Source organism: Piliocolobus tephrosceles, chromosome 18, assembly GCF_002776525.5.
Source record: "Piliocolobus tephrosceles isolate RC106 chromosome 18, ASM277652v3, whole genome shotgun sequence".
In the NCBI taxonomy this organism is placed as follows: domain Eukaryota; kingdom Metazoa; phylum Chordata; class Mammalia; order Primates; family Cercopithecidae; genus Piliocolobus; species Piliocolobus tephrosceles.
This window is the reverse complement of record NC_045451.1, coordinates 73,062,810-73,074,165: the sequence shown is the minus strand read 5'-3', so window position 1 is coordinate 73,074,165 and position 11,356 is coordinate 73,062,810. Positions and strand designations below refer to the sequence as shown.

Here is an 11,356-nt window from a genome sequence, read left to right as displayed (position 1 = left end):
TATTCATGGGGTAATCTGCAGTACTAATGAAATTAAATTGAAAAACAAACCTTAGTCTATATTTTTAGGCCAGGGGTGGTGGCAGGCGCCTGTAATCCCAGCTACTTGGGGGGCTGAAGCAAAAGGGTCACGTGTGTGTGTGCGTATGTGTGTGTGTGTGATTCATCCATCATTATACTGATTCCATTTCTCACTTAAATTAAGGGTGTTTTCAATGTAAACGATGGGGGTGAGAAGGGAGATTTTATCATCCACTCAAGGTCGCTTCCAGGTAAGAGGTTTGGAACCAGGAGCTCCCACCTAGAAACAATGTTTGTGCCTCTGGACAGCAGGAGGCAATTGCCAACAAGGCTTCTCATGCCTCATCGTACCCGGATCATGGTTTTGTCAAGGTAGAATACGGGACTAATACATTTTGGGAAATGCGAATATATTTGTTCAAATCATAAATGAATGAAAGCCAACTCATACATTCTTTTACCCTAAAGTTTTAAATTGTGCTCATGTATGTGAACAGTTTCTATAGTGTCAACCTGTGAAGCACAAACCATAAGACTGTGGGAAGTCCTGTGTCATACTAAGAACATTCTTGGGATTCTCCTAAACTGCATGACTCCCAGACTGTCTACAGCCTGGAATTTAACTCAACCACCACTTCCTTTACCTTTATCCCTTCATCCCTTATCCAGATGTACTGGAAGACTCAGAACAAATCCCAGACCCACTGAACAGATGGTGTCTGGCACCTCCTGGGCACCAGTTAGGTCTTCTGTAGATGCAGCTGCCTCTGCAGTGATCAGCCCTGCAAGGCTCCAGCTGGCCTCACACAGATGTAACCTCACGCCACCCTGCCTGCCCGTAGTGCCCTCTGCCCAGAGTTCTCAGTAGACAGTGAGGCCAGGGGTCCAGGCCAGCGCCCACGCATGCACAGGCCAGGCATATGGGGCATGAACCCCCTGTGGGGTAAGCTTCTGTGCAGTGGGATCCAGGGTGGCTGACCCCCACACCATGCTTTCCAATGGACTCCTCCTCCTTCCCTTTTTTGTTTCCCTTGGTTGTTACTCCTGCTCCCTGGGCTTCGTCCCCTTGATAACATACAGCACATGAGCCTTTGCCTCAGTCTCTGCTTTCTGAGCTTCCTATGCTGAGACAAATACATACCTTTAAGGTCTGGGTCTCCCACTTTCAAATTGGGGATAATAATACCTTCCTCATAAGGTTACTTTGAAGATTAAATACAGTTTGTTTGTTTGTTTGAGACACACAGTCTTACCCTGTTGCCCAGGCTGGAGTGCAGTGGTATGATCACAGCTCATGGCAGCTTCCAACTCCTGGGCTCAAGCTATCCCCCTACCTCAACCTGCCAAGTAGCTAGGCCTACAGGTGCGCACCCCCACGTCCAGCTACCTTTTTATTTTTTGGAAATGGAGTCTCACTCTGTCACCCAGGCTGGAGTGCAATGGCACAATCTCAGCTTACTGCAGCCTCTGCCTCCCGGGTTCAAGCTTCAAGTGATTCTCCTGTCTTGGCCTCCCGAGTAGCTGGGACTACGGGCCCCACCACCACACCTGGCTAATTTTTATATTCTTAGTAGAGATGGGGTTTCACCATGTTAGCCAGGCTGGTCTCAAACTCCTGACCTCAGATGATCCACACACCTCGGTCTCCCAAAGTGCTGGAATTACAGGTGTGAGCCACCGTGCCTGGCCCCAGCTAACTTTTTATTTTGTACAGACGGGCTCTCACTTTGTTACCCAAGCTGGTCTTGAACTCCTGGCTTCAAATGATTCTTCCGCCTTGGCCTCCCAAAGCGCTGAGACTACAGAACCCATGTGTGAGTCACGGAACCCAGCCAAACACAGGTTATTTGGCAGTACTTGCGGAGTATAAAGTTACAGCATAGAACTGCTTTCCCCTACTAGTTCTCTCCTTCAGGTCCCGTGTTTTGAATTAGGATAATCTTGGATTTCCCTGCTACCTATTTTGTGTTAAGTCCTCCAGTAAAGAGTGCCTTCTGCTTTCCTTGACCCTGTTTTTCAGTATCCTTTCAATATCCTTCAGTATCCTTCTTCATTGTCCTACTTGGCCAATTCTACTTGCGAGTAAATCAGTATGCCTACCACCAACCTGTGCGTCTTCGTAATTGTCACTGGTGTGCATTTTTTCACCTTGTGATTATCTGGGACATTTCTCTCCATTGGAGCCTGTGATCTCTGAGAAATCCTCCTAATTACCTGTGTTCCGTTCTGATATATATGTCAAGTGATGACAGCTCACTTTATTTTTAAACTTCTTAAGGGTTGAAGTGGGATTTGGTATATCAGGAAACAACCAAACTAATTCTAAAGCTATACCTTTATAATTATACTGAACTGAAATATAATATTGTTTGTAGAATGGAATTGGTATAAAGTGATTTTTTTTTTACCACATTTAATATTATATATCCATCAGCTTTTTTGGGTTGCAATCATAAACAGAGACAAGATTTATTGGAGAGCTTTTGGGGCTCACAGAATCAACAGGAACCTAGAGAATAGGAGGGAAGCAAGGGAGCTTTGGAAGCAGTGGTAACTATTATCATTCATGTATTCATTCAGTAAGTGTTTAGTGAGCATTTACTCTGTGCCAGTATTTTAACCAGTCTTCTACTGCTTGGCATCCAATTTGTTGCTATTATAAACAGTGCAATCTAATGAATAAACTTTTTAAAAAATTCATTTTCTAGAAATGTATTTTTTTTTCCCATGAATTATTTACCAAGCTTACTGGCATACTGTTTTTCATTTGAGGGGAATTTGAGGTCAGGTCTTTGTATATGATCTTGAGCTCTTGAGCATTATGTTAAACTTCATTGCCTTGAATGATACATTGACTTCTACAAACTAGTCATTAAGACAAAATATTTATTTAATTAATTAATTTATTTATTTATTTATGAGATGGAGTCTCACTTTGTTGCCTAGGGTGGAGTGCAGTGGTGTGATCTCAGCTCACTGCAACCTCCACCTCCCGAGTTCAAGTGATTCTCATGCCTCAGCTCCCAGGTAGCTGGGATTACAGGCGAGGACCACCACGCCCAGCTAATGTTTTGTATTTTTGGTAGAGACAGAGTTTCACCGTGTTGGCCAGGCTGGCCTAGAACTCCTGACCTCAGACGATCTACCTGCCTCGGCCTCCCAAAGCGCTGGGATTACAGGCTTGAGCCACCGTGCCTTCTCTATTGTTTACGGAAATGTCCCATAGTTAATTTTTTTTCTTAAGCAGCTAAAACATGAACTTTGATGTGCTTATGAAAGCTTTTTTGGTAAACGCCTGCCTACTTTGCTGTTGAAATGCCTAAAAGATTACTGTAAGAGAGGCTGCTTGATAGTATAAATGGAGTCATTTCCTCCTTTACCAATCAATGCTGCCTGCTTGGAAACTAATAAACCTGTTACGCATCAAGAGCCTTATAAGTGTGACTCAGGCAAAGCTGGTGAGTAGACAGTTACTGTGGGTCATTTTCCTTGACAACACAGAGACCACTGAAGCTAACAGGAAGATGTTCTGGTGGTGATGCAGAGAGGAAAGTCAACATAAAAACGCTCTCAGTGACGTGCACACTCCATCCCTGTTCAGTGTCGTCCTTGTGCTACCTGCAGATGGCTGAGGTATCATGGCTTAGGTGCTGCACGGTGACTGTGTTAAGCCCAGACACCCTCGCTCTCAGGACAGCCCCCAAGTATGACACCGAGAGTGTGAAAGGGAAAGTGTATTTTTCTATGACCTGTGGTTTCTTCTGGCCTCACAAAGCTTTAGGCTTGTTTGTGTTTGACTTTTTGCTGTTTTTGCACTTTCAGAGCACTGCGGTTTGGAGGTGAAACTTTTCTTTAAGGTTCTTGTTAACATTTAGTTTGGCACAAAGTTTGCAAATGGGCGTGGAAAACACAGCACCTTTTTCACTGTGAAGGCAGCTACATGGTTTCAGCAGCTTTTATTTGTTTGTTTTTTAATTTTTATTTCCATAGGTTACTGGGAAACAGGTGGTGTCTGGTTACATGAATATGTTCTTTTGGGGTGATTTGTGAGATTTTAGTGCACCTGTCATCCGAGCACTATACACTGCACCCCGTTTGTACATTTGTTTGTTTGTTTTTTACTGAGTCTGGCTCTGTCGCCAGGCTGGAGTGAAGTGGCACCATCTCGGCTCACTGCAACCTCCGTCTCCCAGGTTCAAGTGATTCTCCTGCCTCAGCCTGCCAAGTAGCTGGGATTACAGGTGCTTTCTACCACACCCGGCTAATTTTTGTATTTTTAGTAGAGACGGGGTTTCACCATATTGGGCAGGCTGGTCTTGATCTCCTGACCTCAGGTGATTCACCCACCTCAGCCTCCCAAAGTGCTGGGATTACAGGCATGAACCACCGCACCTGGTCTAATTTGTAGTGTTTTATCCCTCATCGCCTTCCCACCCTTTCCCCTGAGCCCCCAAAGTCCATTGCGTTATTCTTATGCCTTTGCATCCTCATAGCTTAGTAGCTCCCACTTATGAGTGAGAACATATGATGTTTGGTTGTCCATTCCTGAGTTACTTCACTTAGAATAACAGCCTCCAAGTCTCATCCAGGTTGCTGCAAATGCCATTAATTCATTCCTTTTTATGACTGAGTAGTATTCCATTGTGTGTGTGTGTGTGTGTGTGTGTGTGTGTTCTTTATCCACTTGTTGACTGATGGGCATTTGGTTTGGTTCCATATTTTTGCAATTGTGAATTGTGCTGCTATAAACATGCGTGTGTAAATATCTTTTTCGTATAATGACTATTTTCCTCTGATAGATACCCAGCGGTGGGAATGCTGGATCAAATGGTGGTAGTTCCACTTCTAGTTCTTTAAGGAACCTCCACACTGTTTTCCACAGCGGCTGTGCTAGTCACATTCCCACCAGCAGTGTGGACGTGTTCCCTGTTCGCCGCATCCACGCCAACATCTATTATTATTTTTTTTTTTTGAAGGAGTCTCGCTCTATCACCCAGGCTGGAGTGCAGTGGCCGGATCTCAGTAGCCAGGATGGTCTCGATCTCCTGACCTCGTGATCTGCCCGTCTCAGCCTCCCAAAGTGCTGGGATTACAGGCTTGAGCCACCGCGCCCGGCCAACATCTATTATTTTTCAATTATTATGGCCATTCTTGCAGGATTGTGGTATCGCGTTGTGGTTTTGATTTGCATTTCCCTGATAATTAGTGATGCTGAGCATTTTTTCATATGTTTGTTGGCCATTTGTATATCTCCTTTTGAGAATTGTCTATTCATGTCCTTTAGCCCACTTTTTGATGGGGTTGTTTTTTTTTTTTTTTTTTTCTTGGTAATTTGTTTGAGTTCTTTATAGATTCTGGATAATAGTCCTTTGCAAATGTATAGCTTGTAAAGATTTTCTCCCACTCTGTGGATTGCCTGTTTACTCTGCTGACTGTTCCTTTTGCTGTGCAAAAGCTCTTTAGTTTAATTAAGTCCCAGCTATTTATCTTCGTTTTTATTGCGTTTGCTTTTGGGTTCTTGGTCATGAAATCTTTGCCTAAGTCAATGTCTAGAAGGATTTTTCTGATGTTATCTTCCAGAATTTTTATAGTTTCAGGTCTTAGATTTAAATCCTTGATCCAGCTTGAGTTTATTTTTAGCAGCTTTTATTAAAGTCACTAAAGTTTTAAAATAATGATTCTTTAATGTGACATTTTACAAACTCACAGTTCATGGTACCTTTCTCTCCCATAGTAGCATACATGTATGTGTGAATTTCCAAGTCAGGGTTTTCTCCAATTTATTCAAATCTAATAGAATTTACAAGCATTATACCAAGCCGAAGGTTATTAACTAATTCTCAACAGAATTGGGGTGGAAATATCACTGGCTAGGTTCAGGCTTTTAGTTCAACAAATGGACCTGCCTGAGTTCAGTACAATCAACCTTTCCTGTGTGTCTACGTGAACTCAAATAACTTACAGGACTGGTAGACCCTATTTTGTTTTAAGGGCAACTCTGAGTTGAGACTGCCATAAAGATCTGTAGATCATAAACATAAGCCTGTGAGACAGAGTTGTCTTAAAGAAAGAAAGGTTATAATTTCCAAGCAGAAGGAGAAAGCACCTTTTTTGGTTACACACCTGGCATGTTATGAAAAGCTGGAGTTAAGTATGTCATTATAAGAAAAAAGAAATGATAAAATTTCTAAAAGTGTTAGACTAGGAGGAGAGAGAAAGAAACACAAAAGCTTTAGGTACCAGAAACGGGCTGGATTCAGTGGCTCATGCCTGTAGTCCCAGCACTTTGGGAGGCTGAGGCAGGTGGATCACTTAAGGTCAGAAGTTCAAGACCAGCCTAGCCAATATGGTGAAACCCCGTCTCTACTAAAAAATACAAAAAACTAGCCGGGCGAGGTGGCGGGCGCCTGTAGTCCCAGCTACTCGGGAGGCTGAGGCAGGAGAATGGCGTAAACCCGGGAGGCGGAGCTTGCAGTGAGCTGAGATCTGGCCACTGCACTCCAGCCTGGGCCGCAGAGCGAGACTCCGTCTCAAAAAACAAACAAACAAGCAAAAAAAGTGAAAATATTAAGGAGAAAGGTAGCATTTATGAGACACTTTTAGCACTAATTAAATACTTTATTGAATAAATACAATACCAAAGCCTGGGTGTCAGTAATCACACCTGTAATCCCAGCACTTTGGGAGGCCGAAGTGGGCAGACTCCTTGAGTCCAGGAGTTCAAGACCAGCCTGGGCAACATGGTGAAACCCTGTATCTACAATATATGCAAAAATTAGCCATGTGTGGTGGCCAGTGCCTGTAGTCCCAGCTACTGGGGAGGCTGAGATGGAAGGATCACTTGAGTCCGAGAGGTCGAGGCTGCAGTGAGCCAAGATGGCACCACTGCACTCCAGCCTGGGTGACAGAGTGGGACACGGTCTCATAACAAAAAAACAAAAAACACAATACGAAACAAAATGCATTCAAATGCTTTCTTAAAAAACAATTTGAAAGGCCTTTCTACTCAGGCTAATGACAAACGCAGTAAAGACAGATACGGTCATTTAACATAGTTAGCTGATTTTATACAGCAGTTGTATCTTTTAGTCCACAAGTATATGATTAAATGATAGAGAACATTGAATACAACCATTTCTACAGAACTATGAAATGAATTTCTAAAGAAGAAAGATTTTACAGATCCCATCTTTTATAGCCATCCCAACAGTCTAACTCTAAAGAGGATAAAGCCAAAGGCTTTCCTCACAAGACCTCATGACTAATGCCACTTTGCTATCAAAATCTGTATTTCTGGTCCATTATGAGTATTGAGACAAGATTCAAATATTCCCAAAGAAAGAGGCATAATGCAGGTTGTGATCCCCATTCAACAACATTGAGCCCTGCATCCAAAACTACCTCATCCCAGGAATTAAATAAGGTCAGCCACATTCATGGGCATTTCCTCCACTGTAGTACTGTATAGAAAGTGTCCTGTCACCAAGAATCCTCCTGTCTTCTTCAGTAACAAAGTTTATAGCCACACCTTTCTTCCTAAATCAACCACCTCTGCCAATTCTGCAAATGTCGTTTTCACAACTGGTAGATGGATCATAGTTTATAACCAAAGACACTTATTGCACATCAATCCCAAAAGCCAGCACATCAGTAGTGATCAGAACATGGTTTGACCCTGATTGGAATTCCCTCATGATGACATCTCTCCTTCTCGTCCATGTCACCACGCAGAGCGGAAACTGTGAGGTCCCCGGCATGCATTTTCTCAGTCAGCCAGTTGACAGTGTGCTTTGTATGGAGAAAAATAACAGCCCGTGTAATGGTCAGTGTCTCGTACAAGTCACAGAGTATCTCCAACTTCCATTACTCTCTCTCAATATTAATATAAAACGGATTCCTTCAAGGTTCAATTCTTCCTTTTTCACCAGAATTCAAATCGGATCTCTCATGACCTTTTTGGTCACTTCCATCATATCAGTTGGCACTGTGGCAGAAAGCAACACAACCTGAATACTTGTATTTAATTTTTGGAAAATCTCATTGATTTGATTCTTAAATCCTTGGTTCAACATTTCCTCTGCTTCATCCAAAACAAAGGTTTTGATCCATTTTGGAGAAAATATCTTGTTTAACAAAGCAAACACTCTCCCTGGTGCACCAACAACAGTATGTGATGCTTCAGCCTGCAGTTTTTGCCTTTCATTTCGAACATTTGTTCCACCAATGCAAGCAAGACAATGCAGGCTCCCATTCAGTCGGTGCCGGAATTACTGTTTGGATCTTTAATGCAGAAAATACTAGCTCTCTGTCGAATAGCTGGAGGCTTCTCAAAACCATAGGCATAGATGCCCCGAAGAAGAGATTCCTGTAAGTTCATATCATCAAAGTTATCAACAATCTCATCCCAGGTGCTCTAGATGACACCATCTGAGTCTATTCCCTCTGGGCCGCCATGTTCTCTGTTATAATCCGAGACGTGATTTGGAAAACCACTCAGCACCCAACTGAAAAGACCAATTTTCTTAAAAAACAAAACGTTCTGGGTGACACAAGCACTTATGAGCAGACACAGTTCCTGATCCAACACCACAAGGCAAATCTATGGCCATCACGGGCGGAGAGCACCGCGGCCCGGGGCAGGGGAAGAGGCCCGGCCAGGGCGCTCCTCTGGGGGCTGCCCTGTCGCCTCCCCCACGACCCGTGGAAGGAGGAGGCAGAGCTGCCCGACAGCTGCTGTGCTCCTTGGTCTGAGCAGTCACCGGGCCGCGCGGGTCCGCAGAGGGGTCGGGCTCCGCTGCCTGGTGTGGCTGCAGCGGGCCCGGGAGGGGAGGGGAGCTGGTCGCAGGGCCCCGCGTCCCCGCGTGCAGCGCAGCACCGCGCAGGGGTGGGAGGAGACGTGGCCTGCAGGCCCAACGCGCACGAGGCACCTCCAGGTCAGCACCGCCGTTACGGAGCTCAGACTGTCTCTGTCCCCGGCTGCGCGGGCCCACGTCGCGGGGATTCTGCCGTGTGCAGCGCCGGCTCGTGGAGCTCCAAGGCGGGACTTGCGGCCGCAGCTCTGCCTGCGCTTTCTGCGCCCCCGGGAGGCCAGCCGCCCGGCGTGGACGAACACGGGGCCTCCCGCACAGCTTGCTGCGTGGACTCCGCCGGTTTGTGGACGGACGCCGGGGTAGGGGAGGCCTGATCCGCGTCCTCTGCGCACTGGCGATGTCCGGATCCTGGGAGCTGCGCTCCCCGCGGTGCCCCTGGGACTTCCAGCGCCGGCGGCGCCCATGAACCCCGGAAGAAAGGTTGGCGGAGCGCGCGGTCGCCGTGCGCTCCCGGAGCTCCTCGATAGGTGGCAGGACGCGGGTCCTCGTCTGGCCAGGCCTGCCAGCTCCTCCAAGGGCTTGCCGCGGTCCCCCGGCGCGGACGGGCTGTTCTTGGAGATCAGGAACCGGGCGCGCACGCGGGCAGGTCGGAGTCCGAGGGCTCCTCCTTGGCCAGTCCGATGGCCGCGATCCCCAGGCGCCAGAAGCCTGCTTGGAAGCCGCAGGCCGCGGCTGGCGACCTCAGACGCCCCCCGGAAGGGGCTGCCGAGAGCTGTTCCAACAAGTCGGCCTGCGCCTCTGTGGGCTGCCCCGCCACCCCGGGGTCCGCCGGCTTCGCGTCGCCCTGCTCGGAGGGCAGCACGCTGGCGGCTTCGCGTCTCGGGAGTTTCCTGCGTTGGGAGTGCAGACAAGAGAGGCCCTCCGGGACCTCCCCAGGGCCGTGGCGGGCCGGTCTCCTCCGGGGGCCCGAGTTCTGCAAGTCTTGCGCGCTGCCGCCGCTCTGGCCCTCCGTGGGAAACCCACAGCGGGCGGCAGGAGCAGCGTGGACTCGGGGACGTAGCACAGCTGAGCGCGGGGATCTGCTGCTGGCCGTCCTCGGCCTCCTCCGGGTCCGCTGCCCTAACGGCCGTGACCTCCTTGATGCGGGGGTCGATGCCCTTGCACCCCTCCCAGAACCGGCCCGTGCCGATGCAGTGGAGCGTGGTGAAGAGCTAGTCGGGCCCCACTCGCGACTGGCAAGTACGCGGGGGCGAGCCACCCCGCGCCTGCAGCCTGGGAGGCGACTAGACCGGGCAGGAGTGCAGCGCGGGCCCGCTCCCGCCTCCGCCCACTCTCGGGGCCGCACCCGGCCTCCCCCAACCTGCAGCCTCCGTTCGCCCGGGGACGCCGGGCCTCCCGGTCTGCCAAGAAGCGGGCTCCTATGTAGGAATAATATTAATCGATGCAACTGTCTATAGGGTTGTCGATTAAAATGTTAATACACTTCAAGTACTTGAAACCGTTTCTGGCATAGTAAGAGTCCAATTCATATTGGCTGTTATTATTAAGAAAAGTTCTGTAGAATTCATATGAGGAGAGTTCTATAAGCCCTGCACTCTGCACAGATGATTGGAACAAATGGAAAGGAAGATTAAATACTGTAAAGGCAATTTCCCCCAAATTAATCTATATGTTTGTTTTTTTTTTTTTTTTGAGGCGGAGTCTCGCTCTGTCGCCCGGGCTGGAGTGCAGTGGCCGGATCTCAGCTCACTGCAAGCTCCGCCTCCCGGGTTTACGCCATTCTCCTGCCTCAGCCTCCCGAGTAGCGGGACTACAGGCGCCCGCCACCGCCCTCGGCTAATTTTTTGTATTTTTAGTAGAGACGGGGTTTCACCGTGTTAGCCAGGATGGTCTCGATCTCCTGACCTCGTGATCCGCCCGCCTTGGCCTCCCAAAGTGCAGAGATTACAGGCGTGAGCCACTGCGCCTGGCCTAATCTATATGTTTAAAAGAGTTTAGACCAACAAGATTTTGGTGGACTTTTAAAATTTATTCTAAAGTACATCTAGATCAATAAAATTTGTACATATTAGCTAGAATTAAAAAACAGTATTGGCCGGGTGTGGTGGTTCTTGCCTGTAATCCCAGCACTTTGGGAGGCCGAAGCAGGCGAATCACTTGAGGTCAGGAGTTCGAGACCAACCTGGCCAACATGGCGAAACGCCATCTCTACTAAAAATACAAAAATTAGCCAGGCGTGGTGGCAGGCGCCTGTAATCTCAGTTACTTGGGAGGCTGAGGCAGGAGAATCGCTTGAACCCGGGAGGCAGAGGTTTCAGTAAGCCAAGATTGCACCACTGCACCCCAGCCTGGGTGACAGTAGGAGACTCAGTCTCAACAAAAACAAAAGCAAACAAACAAAAAACCCATAAAACAGAACACTCACGTCTGGCACTTCTTCTTCTTTCTTCTTTCTTCTTTCTTCTTTCTTCTTTCTTCTTTCTTCTTCTTCTTCTTCTTCTTCTTCTTCTTCTTCTTCTTCTTCTT

The 11,356-nt window shown here is 47.5% G+C and overlaps 1 protein-coding gene and 1 pseudogene across 1 annotated transcript in view; both read right to left on the bottom strand.

The window, feature by feature from the left end:
* Window positions 1–7,618: 7,618 nt before the first annotated feature.
* LOC111553528 lies at window positions 7,619–8,493 on the bottom strand (annotated as a pseudogene).
* The window catches only part of LOC111553529 (collagen alpha-1(I) chain-like), a 12,456-nt gene continuing 9,343 nt past the window's right edge, over window positions 8,244–11,356 (bottom strand). Inside the window, exons 2-3 of the mRNA XM_023228410.2 lie at window positions 8,800–10,041; window positions 8,244–8,650 (exon numbers count right to left, since the gene is read on the bottom strand). Coding sequence (XP_023084178.1) covers window positions 8,543–8,650; window positions 8,800–10,041 — 1,350 coding nt within the window. The 3' untranslated portion in view covers window positions 8,244–8,542. The remainder of the gene's footprint in view (window positions 8,651–8,799; window positions 10,042–11,356) is intronic.